Source organism: Psammomys obesus, unplaced genomic scaffold, assembly GCF_907164565.1.
Source record: "Psammomys obesus unplaced genomic scaffold, mPsaObe1.curated_primary_1811, whole genome shotgun sequence".
NCBI lineage: Eukaryota > Metazoa > Chordata > Mammalia > Rodentia > Muridae > Psammomys > Psammomys obesus.
Window position 1 is genome coordinate 14,465,453 of NW_026596040.1, and position 24,749 is coordinate 14,490,201.

A 24,749-nucleotide genomic window follows, 5' to 3' on the forward strand; every position below is an offset into this window, starting at 1 on the left:
GGCAGGCAGCTCATATCCGTTCTGTTTTCGCCACGCCTGAAGGTAAAGCTGTGCAGTAAGCCCAAAGATGTCATATCCATACCATAACTCTCCCATTACTAAGGGCATCTTTGGGTATTCTGAGAATAGAGGCTAACCATAACCTCTCTAAAGGCTGAATTTTAGAAATGTATAGGCTGATTGAGATCAGCACAGACACTAACCGTGGCTGAGCCACAGCCCTGGGTTGCCACACCCTTCTTTCCAATGTCTTTTATCATTCAGGCACATATTTGGGGGAAACTGGTGAACTAGCTCCATCAGCCAAGGACTTGCTGTGCAGACATGAAGACTTGAACCCAGAACACGCCTAAAAATGTTAGTCGTAGCGGTGTGGGCTTGTACTCCCGGTGCTGAGTCGGCAGAGACAGGCTGACCCAGGGGGTTCCGTAACCAACCCAGCAACCAAAAATCAGTGAACTCCAAACCAATGAGAGACGCATGCTCGGGAAAGAAGTTAACGACTCCTGAGGAACAACATTTGAGGGTATCCTCTCACCTGCACATACGTGTGTATGTATGACGTGCATGTCTATCTGCACCCACACAATTGGACTTCCACGAACACGTACCCACATGTGCGCTTCCACACACAAAGGACACGCTGCTTCTGAACTCAGGCAGGCCTTAGCGAAGAGACTCTCAGGAGGCTAGGACTAAAAACTAATAACAGAGCTTCATGAGAGAAAGCACCCGGATACTCCCGGTGTCTCGCATAAATATTTGGCAAGAAAAGGAGCCTAACAGGGGAAAGGGAGGGAGAAAAAGGAAAAGGATGCAAAAAACCTTGTCCCTATTACACTACAAGGATGGGGGTGGGGGCCCTTATTAGGTTCTATTGGTTCGTGAGTCCTATACCCCCCCTTCTGCAGTAAGTTTCAGATTGAGCAATAAAGTACACATCTAATTTTGAACCAGAATTGTATCTATTGGTAGATTAACCGTATAGATAGGCTACAAGTACAACTGCAAGAGAGCGCACTCTTAGCAGGCTCTGCCTTTGGTTAGCAGGGGGATGTGTGCCAGGCTGCGGGCCATGGCACACTGATTCTGTAAGTTGCTGTGGGATGGCCACGTGCTGTGGAAATGCACAGTGTGCCCAGATGATTCAGCACGCGGGATTACTTGAAAACTGGTCATTTAAATATAAGGTTTTTCTCCTTTTTAATTTTGGTCACTCAGAATGTGAGTTCATGTCCAAGAGTGAAACCAAGGCTCTGCCAGTGTTCTTTTGAATTCTGGCAATTGGAGATTGAGTAATTGAAGGATTCAGGGAAGGCTGAATTATTATCATATTATCATGTCTCAAATCAACAGTTTTCTTGGTTTGGACTTCAGCTTTCCATAATCCAACTAGGTTTCTCCTGCAGAAAGAGGGCTCTTTTTAGGGTGATAAAAAAAACAACATCTCCTCTACCAAAGTAAAAATGCCCTTTCAAAAAGGGTGAACTATAGTATCTTTAGCCCAGAAGGAAACTTTTTAACTTATTTTAATTGAATTTTTGACAAGATTATATAAATATATATAAGTAGTAAGAACATATCAAAAGCTGGCCACTCAACTTGAAAGTTTATCTGGAGGAAGGGCTGAGGGGACCCCACCCCTTACTGTTGTGCTATTTCCCACTAACAGATCTGAGGAGAGAAAATCACTGCCTTCAGTGGGCACACCGTTAGCAGTTGGTTACAATAGGCTTAAGTGGATTGCTCCAAAATAATGCTCACACCAGCAGCCCTGGCTAAACTAAACAGGTCACAAAACGAAAGGTCATGAATCTCAGGGAGGAACCAGTAGAGATGGGAAAGAAGAGGCACCAATAGAAAAGGGAGGAAGGGAAAAGAGAATGGAGGGACAGAGTGATCAGAATATATTACATACATGTATGAAGTTGTCAAGGGACAAAATTAATCAATAAAAAATCTGGCATCTCCTGCACCACTGCCACCATTCACTGTTCTTACTCTTCTGAATCTACCATGCCCTTTTCTCTCCTGTTCTCTTTGGCATTCTATATTTCCAAGCAGCATGTTTATAGAAATTGTCAGTTCCAGATATTAGCCCTATCAACCACTGGCATGCCACTATAAGATGATGAAAGTATGAGTGCACTTAAAATAACCCGGCAAATACTCCAGATGCTTTACACATCTTTGCTCTTTTAATCTTCACAATGATATATATGGCAGATACTATTATTATCCACATTTTTTTCACACTGGAAAAAGACATAGATGATTACGCTTCTTGCCCAAGATTATACAGTAATGACGGTTATAAATTGTGGAGCCAGCATTTGAATTTGCTCAGTTTGGCTCAAGAGTGCATATTAACAGTAAGTCCTAGTTTAGCCTCTCCATCCCTCCCCTCTCCTCTCTCTCTCTCTCTCTCTCTCTCTCTCTCTCTCATTCCCTGAGTGTTGGATATTGAACCCAGGGCTTTATGCATTCTAGACAAACACTCTACCATCAAACTACGTCCCCAGACTGTTTCTTTTCATAAAGCCACAAGGACTTCATTGGGCGGGGGAGGGGGTGCTCCCAAGATTTCCTCCTCTAAGTCCCATAGCCGCTCTGAGTTTACATACATGAGCTTTGGGGGACACACTCCAACCTTGTCCAAGCCATAGCAGTAAGCCAGCAGCGTGCTTTTGAGGTTATAACAGCACGCTTGGTCTTGTCCTGCATCCAAGTGTTAGAACCATTAGCAGAAAAGCCTTCGATTGTATCTTGTGTAGTCACAGTAAGAACTTAGTGATGTGCAGGCTCGCCCACTAGCAAAGGCTAGCTCCTCTCTGGAAGCTTCTAAATGGTATGCATCTAATAGCTCATGGAAATGAATGCATCTTGTCCAGAAGAAAGACTCACTTATAAAGAAACATCTGTTCCTTTGTCCCCTTCTTCTGCAGACCTAGAAGAGAGTAAGTATGGGTGGGGGGGGGGGAACAGCACTGATGTTTCTGAGTTTTTGCTTTTCTGTACTTTCACTTATTTGAAGTTTTTCCACGTGGCACTCAGCAAGCATGCCTAAAAGCAATCTTTTTTCAAAGTCTCAAGACTCCAACTTTCTGTAGAATTCAGGGTGTCACCAATGACTCCTTGTAAGGAATCTATATATAAAAATGAAAAATAAAATAAAAAATTCTTGTTTCCATTCAACCAGCAACACTATCCATCTTATCTTGTCTCTGATAAAGTCACCTTGACTTCAGAATGCCTGGATTCCAATCAGTGTGGCTGAGAAATTCCTTCTGGAGCCAGATTCAAATGTGTTCACTAAGTGTGCGTTTTTACATGAAGATTGAGTTCATTACATTTAAACAGCGGTTTATATGAAACGCAAATAACTGGCCCCTCGGAATGAGGTGCTCCCCAGAATGGCTTGGGGATAGCCAAATTCCCATTTTTGGTGAGCTATTTAGCAGCAGCAGCTTGTAACTTGACCATAGTTTTATCTAATTTTGGCCTGTGGTTTCTCTTCTATTTAGGCATAATGACATCAATAGCGACATGAAGAAAACCTACAGCATAAAGCACATTGCTGAGCCAGAGTCAAAGGAACTTTTCCTATGAATCTCTCTTTTTATGAATCTCATGCATGCCCCCCGGCCACCATTGGGAGCTGCTGGACTGTCCACTGTGGCGATCAAACCACAAGAACCTCACCAGCTGAGCAGAATGTCTGGATGCCTTAAATTTAGAATATGAGACTTGTTATAAGATACTTTTTGGACCATAGCTGTATGTAGAACTTGTTGGTTTTTTTAAGATGCAATTTGAAAACATGATTGGGTAATGTATGCATTGAAACATTTAACACTTGGTTAATTCAACTTTCTCAAAGCACATCCCCCAGCCCCCCCACACTGTCAGTGTTCCGTCAGCCGTCAACCGCAGGAGGATTTGCTAGCGTTGATTGATATTCACGTTCTCCATAACAAGGGCAGCTTTGGCTCAGCTCAGTGAGGCCAGGTCACTGGTATTATTTTCTGTCAAGAGTGTTTTGTTCTGTCATTTCTACTTTTCTTAATAAAGAAAACTAAGCATTGTTAAGAGCCCCCTCTGAGCACGGGGCACCTACTTTCTAATAAATCTGTGATGGTCTGATTTCTAAAAGGCTTTGAAAGTATTTTGATTGCTGATACTCAATATCAAGAACATACTGGCCTGTTTAGCTGGTTTCCTGTGGTGAAGGGGGTCAGATAAAACCTTCTATACTTCATTAAGCACAAGAAGATCAGACAAGTACATAGAGCAAGTCGTCATTCTGCCTTCTCAAAAAGCAGTGTTGGCATGAAAACACTAATGAGAACTAAAGGTTTAGTCCTTTCTTAGGTCACTATTTTCTGCCTCCAACATATAATGAGGCTTGTCTAATCCATGTTGGAGACAGTGTGGAGCCTAAGTTCTTAACAGTCTCATTGTTGACACAGCTCTTTCAAGCCCTGTAAGCAAGGCTCATCTTATCGAGGAAAAATATACATTTCTGATGAAACTACAGGAGTTTTATGTTCAAAGTTTTGGCATGGCCTCGAAGAAGCTGTCAGGTTGATGCTTAAGAGCTGAAAGGTTTCTTAGCACAGAGTGAGCACAGACACAGCTATCGTGACTCCTCGAAATGTCCCTTCCATCGAATGTGGCCCACTGTGTGCCCTGGTACACGGAGCATGCCAAATGTCTGACTCTGAAAGTTAGCTTGCAAATGTGGGTCAACTTGATTTAGTGAGATAAAATGAGGTGTAGAAGGGGTTAATAGTTGCGTGTCTTTTATGTGCTAGCCACTATGTGTCAATGGCACTGTTCCCACTTTTTAGATTAAAAATGCAACGTTGGGGGCTCTTAAGTTCTGTGCACAAAGTTTATACCACTACTTGATATCAAAAGGAGGCATTGGTGAAAGCTGTTCACGATTTTCATTGCTATCCTTCAATCTTTGCCCATCTATCCTCCTGGAACAAAGCCACAACAGCTCTTTGGTCTTGGTCAAACAACACTGTCTTGTTGAGAAATCGGGAAAATGATATGAATGACCTATACACAAAGTTCAAAAGAAGGTTCCTTCCAGTTTACAAAGCAACTCGTCTATAAGTTAGTGAGTTCACTGTCCTCGCTTGAGTCTTGCAAATGGCTTATAGAGTATAGCCTGGTGTCATTTCTCGCAGTGCCTTGTACTAGAATGAGATACCCTGTGTCTGGTTTGGGGACTTTACCACTTGTGCCCTCTTTGTCTGCTTCCCCTGGTGTATACTATTGCTTGAGTTTCTAACAGAGAACACACGGCAAGTGTATTTGAAATGCACCTTCCAGTTTCCGGCCTGCTGGAGAGGAGGCCTCCAAAGCCGTAAGGCAGTAACCTGTGGTTCTTCGCCCAAGATGTGGCCTGCAAGAACGGAGATCCAGAAAGTGTCCCCTCCTGAAACTAGTTTTAAATGTGAAAGGTGACGGGTCTGAGTATTCTGCAGATTTTTAAAGCAAGACAGTAATAATGAAACACAGCAAAGAGGGGCTGGACAGATGTCTCAGCAGTTAAGGATACTGGCTGCTCTTACAGAGAACAAAGGTTCAGTTTCCAGGGGCTCTTAACCATCTATAACTCCAGTCCAAGGGATCTGACATTCTCCCCTGACCTCTGAAGGCACTCGTCATACACAGTGCTCAGACATCCATCCATGAAAAACATAGCAAAGAAAATGTCAGGAGTTTGAACGAAACCTCTTTGACCCAGGAAACTCTGCAATCCAACTGTGCAAAAGTAACATTTATATCCCACAGTAGTGAGTACGGAAGAGCAAAGGGAGAGGGAGAGCAAGAAGGTTCAGCAGAATCCTGTAAGCTGGCCTGAAACCCACACACTCACTTATTAATAGTGTCGCTGGTCCTAAAAATCACACGTGGGGGTGGGTGCCTTTACTGCCCAGCTCCCTTAAAAAATAGATTAGAGATGCTTGAAACTAGTAGAGACTTTTCTTTACCTTGAATAGTAAAACCAACATATATAATATGAAAACAAAACCTTGATCTTCTGTAGGAATTGAGACACATTTGCATGTTAAAGAAAGAGTGAGAGCAAGGGTGGCTCCTTTTAGTAAGCAAACTCTTGGAGCTCCTGCCCTGACTTCCTCTTCCCGTTGGGCTAGTAAAATGAGCAAAGCTCTATCAGCATGCCTAATGGCATGGAGCAGAGTAGGAAACTTGGCTCCACAGTAAAAAGCCAATCACAGCATCTGTCAGCATCTTGTAAAGACTGGCTTCTTTTATGTCTCTGAAGGGACCTGTATTGCGAAAGTTCAACACATCAAATAAAGAATGTTTCTCAGAAACAATAACAGGACACTAAACTCTCACCACACTCAACAGATTGAATTCCTGCTGCTGATTCATGTTAAACAGTATCAGGACCTCACTTCTAATGAGAACTGTATAGGTGTTTATCAGCGGGTTGGAAGTGGGGCTAAGACTTCCAGGCTATCTTTAAGTAAGATTTTGAGTGTGTGTGTGTGTGTGTGTGTTGTTTGTATGTATATTGTTTTTGTGAATGTGTATTTGTGTGTCTATGTCTCTGTATATCTCTCTGTGTGTGTTGTGTGTGTATATTGTTTTTGTGAATGTGTATTTGTGTGTCTGTGTCTCTGTATCTGTGTGTGTGTGTGTGTGTGTGTGTGTGTGTGTGTGTGTGTGTGTGTATGTTGACAAAGATGGAATTCAGAGTCTTACTATGCTAGGCAAGTACTCTACTGTTAAGTTTTTTTTCAAGCCAGGTATGGTGACACATGCCTGGAACCCTAGTGTTCCAAAGTCAGAAACTGGAACATCATAAATTTAAGGCCACACAGTGAAGATACCATTTCAAAAATTAAAAAAATATAAATAAACAAAAAATGAGTAATCGTAGCAAGATGGCAACACATAAAGGAAAAAGATAACTATGCAAATGTGCTTAAACTCCTCAGAACCTCTTTGACAGCAATGGGTTAAATGCTAATTTTTTTTCCATGCCTTCCTATGAGCTTATGTTAGGTCGATAAGGCTAAGTGAGAATAAGGAATTCATTGCCACCAACAGTACTGTTTCCCCCAAAAAATGAAGTTCATCCTGTCTCCTACCCATGACTCTCATCTGCAGATGGGTTTGCTTTTATGGCTTCCCCCCCATTAACCATTGCTTAGTTTTGTACGACTTTCAAAGGAATTGATTCCTGTCTTCTATTGAAACCGTAAATTTATTAACCTTAACAAAATGTCCGCATCACCTTATAGATGTGGGTGAATGGGTATTGATGATTGCCTTCAATATCATAAATCTCTTCTCATTTGGTTTCCCTGGCTCTTCCGAACCCTCTTTTTCTTTCCTTTTTTTTTTTAATTCTCCAACGTTGTTTTCTTTCTTTACTCCCTCCCAACTCTCTTTATGAGCACCTCCCTCACTTTTATTTTTGTTCCTTTGTTTCATTCTTCTCTGTCCTCTGCTTACAAGAGCTAGGAACGCTGTTCTTGTTCTTTTCTTGCTGCTGAGATAAAACATCCTGACAAAAGCAACTTAAGGAAGAAAGCCTTTTTTTTTTTTTTTTTTTGCCTCACAGTCTAAGGTGTGGTTCATCAAGGCAGTTGGAATTTGAAGAAGTTCATATTGTATCCACAGTCAGGAAGCAAACAGCAGTGAATGTTAATGTTGAGCCAACTTCATTCACACAAACCAGGACCATAGCCCAGGACCATAGCCCAGGGAATTGTACCACCCATAGTAGACAAATCTTCCCACATTAACGAAGTTAAGATAATCCCTCATAGGTATGCTGATAAGTTAGCATCTCAGATGATTCTATATTCCATCAAGGTGACAAATGTGATTAACCACAATGACCTAACCCTTGCCAATTTGACACTCAATTTGACATCACTTTAAATCATAATCTTCTCCTCCTTGTCCATCTCAAGGCAAATGTCAAAAGCTCCCATAGTATTTAACAATCTAACAGTGTCAAGGTCCAAAGCCCATGTCTCATCTAAGACTAAAAACAATCTCTAAAAAGTGAACCTTAAAAATATAAACAAAAACCAGTTGTATGATTTCAACACATAATGACAGAGTAATCATCCCCATTTTAAAATGGAAGAATCATAGCATAGAGAATTATCAGACTAAAGCAAGACCAAAATCTAGTAGGAAAAACACCAGGCCCTAGAGCTCTGTGTCTGGCATCTGAGTTCCTCATGTAATGTTGTGGCTACAACGAGACTTAGTAGCTCAGTTCCTCCACCTCTGCTGCCTGTGGCATACTTCACCTTTCTCTTGGGCCAGCTCCATGTGGCTTTTCTTAGTCGCCATTCCATGGTTCTGTTGTCTCTTATGTTCTGGGGTCTTCAATGTAACTTAGACTTTACCTTCACAGCTCAACAACAATGACCTCACATGACCTCTTTACAGGGAATTTGACCAAGCCTTGCATTGCCTGATCTCAGCTGCTTTCAGAAACTGTGGACCAATACTCCCTGATCCCCTCAATCTTGCCCCCCTCTATATTGTAAAGACAGTATTATGGGGACGACACTGTCAAGTTCCTAACTGCCTGACTCCCTCGGACCACAGCTCTATTAACATCTCTGTGCTGACCCTAGATAAACATATGGGCTAGTTGACAATCAGGATTAACCATCACACTAAATTTTAAGGGGTCAACAAAGAAATTCTGGGAAACGGAGATGTGCAGGTTTGTAGTGAAAAATAAGATGTTCCACTCTTGTCAAAAGTGTCAGATGAGAAGTTCTACACGATTATGAATTCTACACAGTGACTGAGCCAACAGTAAGAAGAAGGCACTCAAAAAAAAAAAAAAAAACTCCCAGAAGTTAGCATCAGAGATAGAGATATGAAAATGAGAGTAGACTTCCAGCTACTCTTAAAACATATGGCTCTGCCTGGCCAATGAGAGAAGGACATGAAGCCCACAGCAAGGGATTTTAGGAAAGTTTGTTGAGAAAGCAGCCTATGGGGTGTTCATGTTTTGCCGCTTGTATATCAGTCTTCTTCCTCCCTGGGCACGGTATAACCTCTTTAGCTATGAGGATAAGTGTTTTTATGAAAAAAAGAAGAATAAAAGAAAAATCAGGAGGGTGTTCACATAATTGAATAGCTCAAAAGCTCTGAATAGTACTATATTTGATTTGTTGAAGAAACTCTCTTAATTAAGTAAACACTGGTATTTGGCGTCTGGTGAGACAAAACAAATACAAATCCCAATTGATGTATTCAGTTAACAGAATGGAGTAGTCATCAAGTCGTTAGACTAAAGAAACATTTTATTTTTCTGTCTACCAGGACATGGAAATGCCACTTGTGTTCCAGAATTGAAGTCAGTTTTGCAAGCTCATTTGAAAAAAAGTTCAAGTTAAATCCCATACCATGCTACTGTGGTAGAAGGACATAGTTCCTAGCTGCCATCAGGCAATACATATGTCCCAGAGCCCTTAGGTGTTGTCCCTCTTCAGGAGGTCACTCTTGGCTGAGAAGGCACCCCTTGCCCAAAGCATACACCTCCTTAGAAACCACATGATTGCTCAGTGCTTATGGACACAGGCCCAACCCTTCACCCAGCTCAAGACAACTCCCAAAGACCATCTCAACTCCAGAGCACATCATGGCTTTGGTCACCTTCTCCAGCCAATTCCTGTTTCCTACCTCTGTACATAGTGCTCTCAAAAACCATCTGAAACCAACTTCTGCAACCAGTTGTGAGGTCAAGTCCAGTTACCAGGATAGGATATTCATCTGGAATAACATGTCAACCTGCCCTAGACTTGTACAGAACAAACTTGTCTGACTATGGTCCATTCTTACTCCAAATGACATACCAAATACACTTTTCGCAGCCCCCAGAGTGGTTTTCCCTTAAGACCTGTTATAATCAGTTCCAATATATGGAATTTAGACCATTCTACCATCATGAAGGTTTAAGGCCAAAATATGCACACTAGGGCATAACTGTTCAGATAAATTTTTAAAGAAATCCAAACAAAATTATATTCTATTTGACTACAATTTCATTTGTTTGCTAATGATGCCAAACTGACACTTAATATAGTAGCCTGTGGTTGTGATTATTGAAACACACCAGTCCTAGCATACTTGCATAGGCTGTGACCCCAGATGTAATCCATCCACCTCATTTCATTGCTGATGGTTGAATTATATTCTGGGTCTCAAAAAAAATCACCTCTGCACTATAGCATTTATGAAAAATCAATATAAGAAATAGCCATGTAGAAAAAAGTTTCCATATATTTTTTATAAAACTTATTGAAACCATCATATGTTTTAAAAAGCCAATAGCTCCATAAGGGGCCATAAAATAAATTCCTCTTAGAGTTAGTACTAGGGGAGAAATCTGCCTCCATAGAAAAACTGGCCTGGTGCTTTTTATTAGCTAATAAGAACCTTATATGACTTATGTTTTCCTTTTCCTCTTGCCTGCCAAAAAAAGGTCAAAAGTGAAGTTTGCACTCAATCTAAGTAGCAATCCTTAACCTAGACTTTTCTAAAATACCCATCTCACCAATCCTATCACCTCCCTTTGTTCTCAGTTTTCTCATTCTTTCTTGATGATTGATATGTGTCTGTGAATTCTACCGTAAGCATCTTCAAACCTCTGAATTAGCTTAAATGACTAAGATAAATGGCCCCATCATCTTTTCTGCTTGACCTACCCAACCCTGCTCCTCTTATTTCTGATGGTGAAACCCATATTTTGTTCATGTCAATGCTGATTCAAGAGATAAGATGATTGTTAGTATAAATCAAGGAGTAATATAAGGGAGATAGGGTATGGGTGGGGAGAGGAAAAGTCAGTGTTACTGAAAAGGGGAAGAAATCACCTTGGATTTGGTTGAGACAGGCACATGGCTTTTGGGGGCTTTTGTTTGTTTGTTTGTTTTGTTTTTTGTTTGTTTGTTTGTCTTTCCAAGACAGGGTTTTCTGGAACTTGCTCTGTAGCCTAGACTGGCCTCAAATTCCTCCAGAGAACCACCTGCTTCTGCCTCCCAAGTTCTGGGATTAAAAGCCTATGCCACCACACCTGGCTCCCTGCCACATGACACATTTAAGGTACACATTTAAGGGAGGCAGATAAGTACATAGAGATGCATGGGCTTTGCGTGGCCTTATGTGTGTTCTCTAATCAAGGAGGAACACATATACATACACAGCATTACCTGTGCACAGCAAGACAGCATTACCAGTAGACTGTCAAAACTCATGCAATTTAAAAAATGTTCATGTTTTTCCCACCAGCAGGCAGGTAGCAGACACTCAGAAAAGAGTTTCTTATGTCATTCAGTTTATCTCCTAGCTGTGATTCAAATATAGCGCCAGAGTCCTATATCCTGAGCATTTTCATTATGACGTATGCACAGGGCACTCCTCCAATGGCTTTGAGTTCCTCATGCAGAGTACTTCAGGAAAGACACTACCATGAGGAAAACCTTCACTTCAATCATTACTCCCAAGACCTGGCAGTGGCTGAGCACCGCTGAGCCTTTGGAGGGTCTCCTCCCACCAGGGTTCTCTTCCAAAGGATAGTATGGGGGCCTGGGATCCAGTCCATCCTCTTGTGGAAACTTTCCCCAGCTGTGCTGCATGCCATAGCTCTTCCTCCCCAGTGGTCCTCCCTCCTCTCTTACACTGCTAAGAATTTCTACCCACCTTGCCGGCCTCTGACACCCTTACATCTCCCAAGAAATCTCTTACACATCTCCCACTTCATGACCACTTCTCAGATGACCTGAGCTGACACCCTGCCTCCTGGCTGTTCCCCTCTTGCTCTCTCACACCTTATTCTCAGGACCAGCCTCCCTCAGCATTTGGCTTAGGCTTTTCTTTTCTCTCCTCCCCTGGTAGGTGGGGAGGGACCCCTCAGGCTGAGGATTATATTTCTGTAGATGGAGGGGGTCAGGGCACATAGCAAAAGTTAACTCAGTGCAACTGCTTATGAACCCTGTAATTTACATAGCAAGACTTGATTTCCTTTCCCAGCCTGAGTTATGTTCTATTCCTTAATGCCCCATAAATTCCAGGATTAAGGACCAGGTCTTAGCTTAGCATGAGAGCCAGGGGCTCAGCTGAGGTGGAAGAGGTGGCACATAATTGAGGAAACTCATCTTACAAGATGGGTGAAATACGTTACCTCAGTTCAAAGAGTAAATTCTCAAAAAGCAGACAATAATTTCCTCTCCAATCAACCACCTTCTCTTCCCTTAATTCAAAAACTTTGCTCTTCAAGTGAAAAACTCACAATTCTTCCACTCTCTTCCCAAGTTTCTCTTTCAGGACACCATTCTCCATATGTATGCTAATTTAGTATAAGGCACACATAAGCAAATTACTAATATTTCATATCCTGTTGCTTATAATATTTGCTATTCACATTTATCTTTGTTGAAAAATGTATTTTAAAAAATAATCATACTTAAATTGTTAATAAAATTGTTACAAGCAGGGCTGAAAAGATGACCCCAGAGTTAAGGGCAATCATTGCTCTTGCAGGGGACCCAAGTTTTGTTCTCAGCACCTATGTCAGACGGCTTACAGTTGCTGTAGGTTTAGCTCCAGGACACCTAATGTTCTCTCCTAGCCTCCAAAGAAAAGCACAAAGCCATGCATGCACACACATTAATTAAAAACAACTTAAATCTTTTTAAAAACGTGACAGGCAATTTATAGCAGGTACAGAAAGTGAATGCTAAAATTATGCTGTTGATGGCATCTGTCTTTACCCTCCCATGTACAGGATCTGTTTTTGTTGTTATTGTTGTTATTTTATTTTGTTTTGCTTTCCTGTCACAGCAATTTCTAAAACCTGTAGAGGGAACCGTTTATCGCTGTCTTGTCTGACCGGAATCAAGGATGCAAAGTACTGTGTTTGTCTGGATCTGCACACGCATCTAGCAACAAGAATGCCATGGTGTTGCATTCCAACAATGGCCAGAGTGTGGAAAATGCCCCAGCTGAAAGCAATCATCCTTGAGCTTTGGTGGGAGCAGAAGAAGACAGGAAGTCCGTCTCTCTGCTCTGTGTGTAGCAGCAGCCTTCCAGGTGAATAGGAGGCCACTGTTCTTTCCCACACTTCAAACCTGCCACCAACAGGAAAGCTCACACCTCTGACTTTCAGAGGGTTTGCTGGAATTCATTTTGGCCCAATGAATGTTTTAAAAATAGTTACTTTATTTGATACAGAGCCATTTAAAAAGCTAGGCTTTCTCCCCCAGAGTTCTTTTGTTTTCCAGACATACCACAGCCTGAAGGAGCACATGGCCTGCACTATCCAAAAATGTTCAGTAACAAGGTTCCTTGATTGGCTACCCAATTAAGTAAATCTCTTTGCCTGGAGGAAACTAAGTTAAAATAACATTGAGGTCTGTCTCCAAGCCCACAAAACAAAAGAAACTTGAAAAACCAGAGCTGAAATTCTGTTGTGCAATCAGAATTGCAGAATGTCTGTCAGAATGTCTGTTCACAAACATATTAGCACTTTCCCAAACAACAATGCCGACCCCCCACAGTCCTTTCATGTTGCAGGTTGAGCTGAGGGTGGCTCTGAAGCCAATGCTGGTAAAAGCAGATAGCACTGAACCTGCTCCATCAAGTTGGCTTGCTCTCAGACCTTGTTACAAGGCCAAGAGAGGCTTCCCTTTTACTTTTCACTAATAAATACGTGGGAAAGTGTGGTGGAGTGGGCAGAGGCCTGGAGATCAGTGGCCTCCTAATAACCTTCTGCAGTTAGGGCATGCACACGGTTCCGGGCAGAACTCAGTCTTTGCTTACTAAACTTCCAGACAATGAGCTTTCTCCCTCCTTCTTCTTCCTTCCCCCCTCCTCTCTCTCTTCCTTCCCTCTCCTTCCTCTCTTTCCTTTCTATCCTCTCCTCCCTCTCCTCTCTCCTCCTCCTCCTCTCTCTCTCTCTCTCTCTCTATATATATATATATACACATATATACATATACATATATATATATATATATATATATATATATATATATATATATATATATCATCTGTCTCTCTTCTCTCCTCTTTTAGGTTGTTGCAACCATGAATGCCAGGCAGATCTTTCTCCGGGCCTCATCATTTCCCAGAAATGTTCCTGCGTAGACTAACTCCCTTGACCATGGCAAGTCTTCAATCAAACGTAGAAGGGTTCATGGGGAGTCAATTCTAGAAGCCGAGAACAGTAAAAGAAGTATTGAATAACTCTATAAGTGTAAGAATTGGCACTTTGTCTTTTAACCATAAAAAGGACTAAAATATATTTCCCTCATAAAGCCACATTTTATTGATATATATGTGATCTAGTGATGTGAAAACCACTTTAAAGCTAATAAATGGCTCATATTCCCTTTGACCCATGAAGTAGGTAATCATGAAGGACGAACTTCTTGGGGTTTTGTACCCCTCCTTGAGTGTGTTTATAATAATTCAGTGTCTTAAGGCATCTCTTTGAGGCAGACAGTTCATATCTGAATGTGCTGCCCACCACTATGGAAAGAGATTTGTTGAATGATGACTTTTGCATTGCACATCTAAAATCTAGCTTAGGCTTCCACTCTTCCCTCTAGCCCCCACAGAGATCCAGCTTGTGGGATATACCTGGTTTGTTTCCCTGTGAGTGCTTGATATGTAATATGCCTTGTTAACAGGGCTCACCATATTTTCTGGGCAAAAGTGTTTATGGGAAAAACTTTAGATTTATACAAGGGTTGGGACATGTGACTCATATAAACTGTAATAAGAGTATTGTTGCTTAAACCTGCGTTTGCTTTGAAGCCTCATCATTCCGTTCTTGGGAAACCATTAAGCAAAATGCCCTGAAGGGTAGGAGAAATTGCATAAAGCAATAAAACGTCAACAAACTAGGGGATTTGGAGATCACACACTTTCATGTAAACATGCCCTTCTCTCCTTTCACTTGGCAGGAGTGCGGGTTTTGAAAAGCAATAAACTCTAGCACTCTGGTTGACCTGGGATGTGTTTAAGAAATCAAATCCTCGAGCCAGAAGCAGTATGACCTTTTACATGGACTCCTCCCCCCCCTTAGAAAAACCATAGGATGAGAAATATAAATAAAAGGAGGACAGAAATGTGTGTCTCAATTGTCCAGCTCTTGGATTTTTGTGGTGAGGGTACGCACAAAAACCCTAGGACAGGAGGAACAACTTTAAACGTGTTTAAACAGGTGTCCGGTACTGGCGATGTCACAAACAGCAAGTACATATAATCTTGGTGTACAACTGAGATGGACACAGGTCAAGTTTCCCTGTCCACAGGCCTCTGGGACCTTCATAAACCTAGGACAGACAGTGTTTAGTCTCATATGAAATTTGTAGTCAAGAAAAGCTTTCCATAGCCAAAGAGATTCTCAAGCAACTCGTGTCTGTTACTTATGTTACTTAGGAACAATAAAAGATACACAAACTGAAAACCCTTAGCAATATTTATTTAAACCAATTTATCTTCCACCCCTGGCCCCCATTCACTGCCAATGGGAGCAAGGATTTCAATTCACACCTCCCATAACTTCTCTCAGCTCATCGTTCTCTGTTCTTTTCTCAGCTTGTATGGTGTAGATTGGCCCTGTGTCTTTCATACCAGAAAAGGATCTCTGTTTACAGCACTGAATCAGGAATTTGATCTGGTAATTAGAGAATTCTTCTTTAGCCGGGGCATAGGGAGAATAGATGGTAAACATCCTGTATTAACAGTTTGATCCCAACATGTGTGTTTAACAGTACAAGACAAACTACTATCAGAAGTGGGGTTGGAGATATGGTACAGAGGTTAAGAACATGTGTTGCTCTTGCAGAGGACCCAGGCTCAGTTCGCAGCACCCACATCATGGCTCTCTAGTTCTGAGAAATGCAGTGTTCTTTTCTAACCTCCGTGGGCACTGGGCGTGGTGCACATACGCACATGTAAAACGCTGGTGCACATAAAAGAAACAAATCTAAAAGAAAATTTTAATTAGACAAGATTAGGCTGGGATGTAGAACAGTGTTAGAGTGCTTGCCTAGCATACACCACATTTACCATAAAAACTAAGGCACGAAAAATATCTAGGAATATGTGGACGATAGCATCATCATAGTCTCAGGCTAGCAATGGTTTGACTGGAGAAACTGAAGTATATAAAAACAGACCAGGAGATCTCAAAAAACAGTCAAGTTCCCTTTGGAACAATGAATCTAGTAGGTTGCCTAGTGGAGTCTACAATTTACAAGAGAACGAAAGGAAAAGAGCTAGAACAGCCCGGGGATGTTACCATGCCCATATGTAGAAACCATTGTTCCAAGGTCTAGGATGACAAGCTAGGAGCTGTGTAGGTGTTAGTCATCCAATAAGTCCTATTCTGCAATATCAATGTTGTCAATTCAACATCTGAAGAGGCAGGCTGTATTTTCACCCCGAGACACTTGGAGAATTAGAACCATGGCAGAATGGCGAGAGTGTGATTGTCTGAATGTGAGGAACCACCTCATCCCTGTCACTGGCTGCCAGCCCGAGATTGCCAGACTGTTGGCCACGACAGCGTAAGAGAGGAATGCTATGGGCAATGGCCGCCCAATTCTTCCTGCCCATGGTTTGATATCTGAGCTACATATGAAGGCCGGACACCCATGCCTATGCGTTTATGTGGTTCCCAGGCCAAGCAGATTAATAAGGGGTGGGGGAGCGGTAAAAACGTTCAATAAATAAAGATAGGACAAACGTCTGTACTCTCTTCATCTAGTTCAGTGTGAATATTTAGTAGAATGTACTGCAAAAAAAACCATCTACCAACAAATAAAAATGATCTCAAGAAAATGAAGTGGAAATTTTGCCAAGTAAGATAATTTAGTTAACCATGAAAAATATATAATCTCGGGTCAATAATAACTCAGGGTAAAATAAAAAAGTACCTTGAGTGAAGCCACCTTTACCCAATCATTCCTCTTTACATAATGTCACACACACAAAAAAAAATCTTGACTATAAGCAGATTAACATCTAAGAATATGCATTACAGCAATTTGTACCCAAACATCAGAAATAACTAAGTTATGCAGCAACGGGAACTAGGTATGGGTCTATTCCATACAAGTGGTGTGCCAAACCACACTCACTAAAAGTGATGCTGCCAAAAATGATTTCTGTAGCAAACTGGTCAAAATAAAAGAAGTAGTCTACAAGTAAAACTAAACTATCTATTTTCTTACATGTTTATATTTTTTTGTGATTACACCTTTGGATAAAAGGAAAAAAATAATAAAGGGAGCCAGAAGACGATTTGACGTGATAGTATAAACAAATACACCCAAACTGGAGCAATACCATCACTGCAGTGCTGAGGGCTGAGAGTTGCTATTTTACTGCCTCCACTAGAAAAGAAAAAAAAAAAAAAAAACTAGCCCAGCGTGGTGGCACTCTGGAAGGCAGAGGCAGGTGGATCTCTATGCGTTTGAGGCCAGCCTGGTCGACAAATCGAGTCCATGACTGCGGAGGCTAAACAGAGAAGCCCTGTCTGGAAAAATGAAGAAGGGGGAGGAGGAAGAAAGAGGAGAATGAAGGAAAAGAAGAAGGAGAAGGAGAAAGAAAGAAAGAAAGAAAGAAAGAAAGAAAGAAAGAGAAGAGAAGAGAAGAGAAGAGAAGAGAAGAGAAGAGAAGAGAAGGTAACACAATATAATCTTTCCTGTGAGGTTGACATTCTTCAGAGGGGGACTAACCCCAAATAGGTAAGAACATTGTTGCACACACACACACACACACACACTCTATCTCTCTCTCTTTTAATAATGTACTTGGCAGGCTGAGACCTTACCTGCACACAGTCTGCACACTCACCTGACTCCGACCTAGGACCCCAACCTGTACAGAGCTTCAGGCAAACCCTATTCCAACAAGAGTAAGTTTCTCTGCACTTGATGACAATCAAACCTGAACAGTTGCCACTCAAACATATTCCCAATATAACTGGAAAGGAGGATTGATCCTCCCTGGACTGGTTTTGCTGTTCTGAGTTTGCTTCTGGCCTCAGGGTGCCCAGACACCATGGCTGAAAAGAACGAAGCTTCAGGGAGGGAGGGGGCGGGGCTTCTCCAAGATGGTTTTTAGTGAAACTGCTTTTCTTTATTGGGGGTGTAAGAGCTATATAAACCTTGAAGGAGTGGGTTGGGGGTTTGGGGGTGAGTGTACAACATTGGCTGGGGACCAGGTGTTTGGAATCCTTCATTTGCATGGGGAGGAATTCCAGGTGCTAGGGGCCAGGTCTTGAAGCCAGAGGTGGGGGTTGCAAGGCTATGTGCACCAGGGCATGCTGGCCCAGAACAGGAAGAGGGAGATCCTTACTCCTGCCGGTCTCGGGATGAGATTTTTCAGGGTTTAGACGTGTCTCGACCTCAATCTTTCTCCAGGCCTGTTCCCCTGTCCCTATGGTTCATTTGCCCCACAGGTTTTAGGTTCCTACCTAAAAAAGCAAACTGTGTCCTCTAAGTGAAGATTTAGGGAGAAACCCCTGTTTACCATCTGTCTTAGTTCACTTCCTGTTGCTGTGATAAACAGCCATGACCAAAATCAACTTGAGGAACAAAGAGTCTATTTCAGCCCACAGTTTATAGTTCATCATGAAAGGCCATCACGGCGGGAGACTGGAGGCAGCAATAGAGGCAGAGGTTGTGGAGAAACACTGCTTGCTCCTTTGCTCTCCCTGGCTTGCTCAGCCTGCTTTCTTAAACAAGCCAGGACTACCTTCCCAAGGGTGGCATCACCACAGTGATTGGGCCCTCCCATGTCAATAATGAGTCAGTTTACATGCCCTACGCATGTTAACCTATATGGCTGACATGGTGGAGGTGTCTTCCCAATTGAGGTTCCTCTTCCCTGCTAACTCTAGCTTAGGTCAAGTGAAAAATCAAATCAGCCAACGCATCATCACCTCCTTGTGCACGATTGGAAATGCATACGATTAAAATAAAAAATGCATATGGAAAGGGAGAAAGTGGAAAAGTTACATAACTTAAAGCCTGTTGGTCAAAATCGAGAACCACCCATACCATGCCCCTTAGCAACCAAACTTCTTCTCTTCTCTTGAACGCCATAAAAAGGATATGGACACAGTCTGCTATTTCTAGCACAAAAACTATCCCCAATAATAACATTTTGCAAAGGAAAAATTAGTGTTTTCCAATGGAGTATGACTAAAGATAAAAAAACACGCAAGGTAGGCCCTATACCAGAATTAAATGCCACAACAAAACAAACTCAGTGGTATTGGGGGAGATTTTTGTGTCTCATAATGCTTTATCTGGGCTCTTTTCTTTTTTTTTTTTTTTAAAAAAAACCTTACTGGCCTGCTTATATATTATGGTTTCCAATTTTGTGTTCTTATGATTTTCTGTGTGTGCATGTCTCTGCAATGTATGTGTTCCTCATGCTTTTTGTTAGTTTTGGGTAGGGTTGTTTGACTTTTTCTTCCTTTTTTCTGTTTTGTTCTATTCTTGTTTGTTTGTTTTAAGACAGAAAAGAAAGAAGGCTTGAAGTTAGATGGGTAGGGAGATGGGGAGGATCTGGGGAGAGATCAGGAAGGGGAAATTGTATGAAAAATTTATTTTCCATTTTTAAAAATGAAAGAGAAAGAAGGAAGGAAAGAAGAAAGGAAGGAAGGAAGGAAAGAAGGAAGGAAGAAAAGGAAGAAAGAAAGAAGGAAGGAAGGAAAGAAAGAAAAAAGAAAGAAAGAAAGAAAGAAAGAAAGAAAGAAAGAAAGAAAGAGAAAGAAAAAAAGAAAGAAAGAAGAAATTTCCAGACAATTACTGGAGCCCTTAAGTGCCTTCACTCATGTGGCCTGCTGTCAACTGTCACTCTTCACAGTGTGCCTGACCGGCTCTATTGCTTTTATTTGAATAAAATCACCCAGCAATTTTTACAAATCTGTGTGAACCTTTTTTCCAGTTCCTTGACGAAGAGGCAAAGAACATGACAACATGTCCCAGACCCTGACCCCAGTAACATAATAAAAATAAGAGCTGAAGTCAATGAAAAACAAAGCAGACCATACAGAAAGCACAATAAAAAGCAAAGCTAGCTACTTGAGATTTTAAAAAAGTGGTAAAGCCAAGATGGAAGAATGAAGAAGAGGCAGGGCACCAAGGGTGTTGTTCAATTGATAGAGTCCTTAAAAACAAAGACAAAATAAAGACACACCTGAAATATCAGTATCAATGACAAAATAATCATTTCATTATAGGTTCTACAGCCACTTTAAAAAGATAATGAAGACATAATGACCAATTCTAAGAAGACGACATCTGGAAACAAAAGGACAAATTCCTTGGAAGTCGTAAATGATAAATAATAGCAAGAACTGACAAATGGGATTGCACAAAAATGAAAAGTTTCTGTATGGCAAAGAAAAACAAGAGTGAGTGGTAGCCCATGGAGTGAGAGAAAACATTTGCCAGCTATATATCTTGCAGGGGATTATATCTAGAATATAAACAAAGAACTAAGGCATTAAACACCAGTTGCACAACCTCTTTCTGGTTTCCTGGCCTCAGTCCATATTTCTCCCACCTAGATATTCACATTTAACAGTTAGAGGCTAGGATCTGCGTTTGAGCAGGAACATACAGTACTCATCTTTCTTAGCCTGGGTTATCTCACTTAAAATAACATTTCCCAGGCCCATCAATTTTCCCACGAATAACTTTTTTCTTTATATCTTAAAAAATTTGCACTGTGGATATGTATCCATTTATCTGTTGATGGATGTCTACGCTGATTCCATTCGTTTGCTGCTGAGAAGCGAGCAGCAACAGTTTACCCTAGCCAGCAGGGCCATCACTAAAGAGACGTTGGCAATCATGGGGCCAGGTTAACCAAGGAACACTGACTCCCTGCTGGTGGGACTGTCGCTGTTAGATCCCAAAGGCATCTAAGTCAGCATACAATGGTACCTCCACACCCTTGTGCGCCGACGCACGACTCACAGTAGGCAAGATACGGAACCAGCCTGTGTCCATCAACAGAGGGATGGAAAAAGATGTCATACACAAATGCACACACGTGCATGCACACACACTGGAGTTTAAGTCAGCCATAAAAAAGTTGTGTCACTTGCACAAAAGCGAATGAAACTGGAGATTACCACACTAAGCAAAATACACCAGACTCAGATAAATACCACATTTTCTCTCATTTACAGGACCTGGATTTAAATATATGTGGGGGGAGGGGACTTCTAGGTGGGTGAAATGAGCTAAAGAGAGGGGAGAACAAGAGGGGATAGCGGAAGATGAGGATGAGCAAAGTAAATGGTAGGCACATGTCCTGGGCAATGTTTACTGTCAACTTAACACAACCTAGCAGCACCTGGGAAAAGACACCTCAACTGAAGAATCATCTAAGTCAGAGTTGCCTGTGGGCACCTCTACAGGGGCATTGTCTTGATTGCTAATTGATGTAAGAGGGCTCAGCCCACTAGGGGCTTTTCACACTCTTCTTTTTTGTTAACCTTCTCATCCATTCTTGGTTTTCTGAGCCCATCCCCGCTTAAACTTTCCTCACTCCAGTATTTTCCTTCACAACGTTTGTTTGTAAAATGTCCACGGTCCCCACTACCTTAAGGTGTCCCCACAAGAGACCCCTTTCTAGTTTCCTGTCTTCCACTTGCGTTCCAAGTTAAACTCGCACAACAAAAGATTTGTCCCAAGATCTGCGTATGGGAAAAAGCATGTAGCACTTGTCTTTCTGGGTCTCACTTGCCTTGTTCAGGATAGTTTTTACCAGCCCTATCCATTTACATGCAAACTTCATGGTTTTCTTTGTCTCTACAGCTGAGTAATATCACATCGTATATTAGTGCCACATTGTCCTATTGGTTCATCTTTTAATGGACATCTATGTTGACTTCATGGGTATTGTCAATAGAGCAGCAATGAACACAATGTATGTGTTTCTACATGCCCAAGAGTGGCACAGCTGGTTCCTATGTCAGTTCCTGTTCTACAGTTCTGGGGGTATTTTTGCTTGTTTGTCTATTTGTTCATTTGGGAGTTCTGCTTTGTTTTGTTTTCTTGTTTTTTGTTTGTTTTTGAGGAGCCTACAAACTGATCCTCCAAACCTCCAAACTGTACCCTCCAAAGTGGCTACATTAGTATACACTCCCACCAACAGCCCTTTTCCTTCATCCACAGCAACACAAGGTCTTTTTTTCACTCCCAAAGATGGCCATCCTGACTGCAGTGAGATGGAATCTTAAGATTGTTTTAATTTGCATTTTCTTTGTGGTTAAGGTTGCTTATTGCTTCTTAAAATGTTTCCTGGATTTGTATTACTTCTTTTGACTTTTTTCTTTCCCTCCACAGTTCATTTTTAAATTTGGTTGTTTGTTTTATTTAGTGTTTAATTCTTGAGTTCTAGACACTGATTTTCTGTCTGATGAATCGCCGTCAAAGACTTTTTTCCTATTCTGTGTGCTGCCTCCTCACTCACGAGAAAGTTTGTTTTGCATTGGGTAAGTGCATATGTTTCCTGGATTGTCACCCAACTGATTATTGGACTTGTTTCCTCCATTATCAGAACCTTATTCAGAAAGTCCTTACCTCTACCTATAAGTGATAGCACACTCCCAACTTTTTCCTCTGGAGATTTTAGGGTATAAAGTTTTATGCTGACATCCTTGACCCATTTGCCAAGGACGTTTGAGGTACGTTTCTTGGAGGCAGCACAAAGATGGAACCTGTTTTCTGCCAGCCTGTGTCTTTGTGCTGTGGAATTGAAACCACTGTTTAGGTTACTACTCAAAGATGTCTGCTGACTCCTCTCATTTTGTTGATTTTGTAGTGTTTTCTTCAACCTCTTGGGATTAACTGTCCTGGTATTGTTTATTTATTCTTGTGATATCTTGAGGTTTATGCTTCTCTCCAGACCTAAGCATCCTTCTAGGATCCTTTTAGAGCTGGTTTAGTGATCATAAATTTCTTTAGCCTATCCTTACCATAGAAATATTTTTTCAAACTTTTAATAGATAGTTTTTCTTCATATAATAGTCTGGGATGGCAGTTGTGGTCTTTCAGAACTTAGAATAAATGTTTGATTCTAAAAGTTTCTGTTGAATAAGCAGATGTTATTCTGATGCACCTACCTTTACTAATGACTTGATCCTTCTCTCTTGCAGCTTCCATAACACTTTCTTTAGGGTATTTCCTTGTGCTTTTAGTGTTCTAAATATAATGTGTCAAGGGGCTTTATTTTCTCATTCTATTTGGTGTTCCGTAGGCTTCTTCTAATAAGCTAAGGATATTTTCTCTAGATTTGGGGATTTTCTTCTATGATTTTACTAAACATATTTTCTATACCTTCAGTGTGGTATTCTCCTTCTTATAAGAGCTATTAATTCAAAGATTTAGTCTTTTCATGTTTTCCCAAAGCTCTCTAGTGTTCCATTCATTTTAATTTGCCATGACCTTTACTGAATGGTAAGGAAATATTCTTAACATAGAAAGGACATCTAGAAAAGACCTGAAGTTAATACCTGAAGTTAATACCCTGTGTGATGTTCACTGCCTTTTCTGAGATTAACCTTTGTAGCAAAAATTTTTGCAACTCTTAAGGTTGTAATGAAAGTTTCAAGCAACATAGTAAAGCAGAAAAAAACGATGAAGGAGATGCCAGATTGGGGGAGGGGGGAACATACTAAATAAAATTGCCTTTAGTCATAGATTGCTTACATATAGCAAATCCTGAGCTAGAACTAATGGTGACCACAAGCCCTCAGGAAGAGACTAATTTTAAAAATGAATAGTCTCTCTGTATACCAACAATAAATAACTATAAATGAAATTCTAAAACATTTCCCAGTTATATATCAAAGCAAACAGTTTGGAAGAAAAATTAACCAAAATGTGTATAATATTTATACACTGAAAACAACAAAATATTGCTGGGAAAAGTTGAGGAAGACATAAGCAGCAGAAATTGAGATGACACAAAGATTTGTCCAATGGAACAGACTCCAAAATTAGACACAAGTGTATATAGCTAATTGCTATTTTTATAAAAGTCCCCAAGTAAATCATTGGAGAAAGTGAAGATGCTTTGGAGGAAGGGGTGTTGGTGTTTTTTCTAGTGGGGAGGCCTAAAACACCAGGATGTCTGAGTGAGTATAACCGATCATTTTATGTCAGGTTGTCTGAGCCTCAGTGTCCAGATGTTTAATCAAACATCTGGTGGTGTTAATCGGTGAACATTAGGTAAAGCAAACTGCCCTCCATGATGTAGGTGGCTCTGATACAACTCACTGAGGGCCTGACCATAGCAGATACACCTCCACAGAGCAACAAGAAATTCTGTGGTTCTGCCATCAGATTGCTCTTCACCTTGAATTGCAACCCTCCCTGGAGTTTAGGCCTATCAGCTTACTTCAGCAGATTAGGACCCTCTATGCCATCAACCATCTCATTGTCTAAAACATTATTTTTTAAAACTTTCTATTACACTCTTCCTCTTCTCTGTCTACACACACACACACACACACACACACACACACACACAGGCATGCACCCTGATGGCTCTAGTTCTCTGGAAAACTCAACAACAAAGGATAAAAGAACATGAAGAAAAGTAATTATGACTTTGGATATAAGCAAAAAATTTGTTTTATCTAGGACCCACATACCTTAACAATAAAAGATAAAATT

General features: G+C 41.1%; 1 protein-coding gene across 4 annotated transcripts in view; it reads left to right on the plus strand.

Annotated features, from left to right (window-relative positions):
- The window catches only part of Sncaip (synuclein alpha interacting protein), a 138,226-nt gene extending 134,090 nt beyond the window's left edge, over window positions 1–4,136 (plus strand). For 3 of the 4 annotated variants that reach the window (XM_055622661.1, XM_055622662.1, XM_055622659.1), the window contains exon 12: window positions 3,525–4,136. In XM_055622661.1, the coding sequence (XP_055478636.1) occupies window positions 3,525–3,609 (85 nt within the window). In that variant the 3' untranslated portion in view covers window positions 3,610–4,136. The remainder of the gene's footprint in view (window positions 1–3,524) is intronic. The other variant, XM_055622663.1, reaches the window with a different exon arrangement.
- The last annotated feature ends 20,613 nt before the right edge of the window (window positions 4,137–24,749 follow it).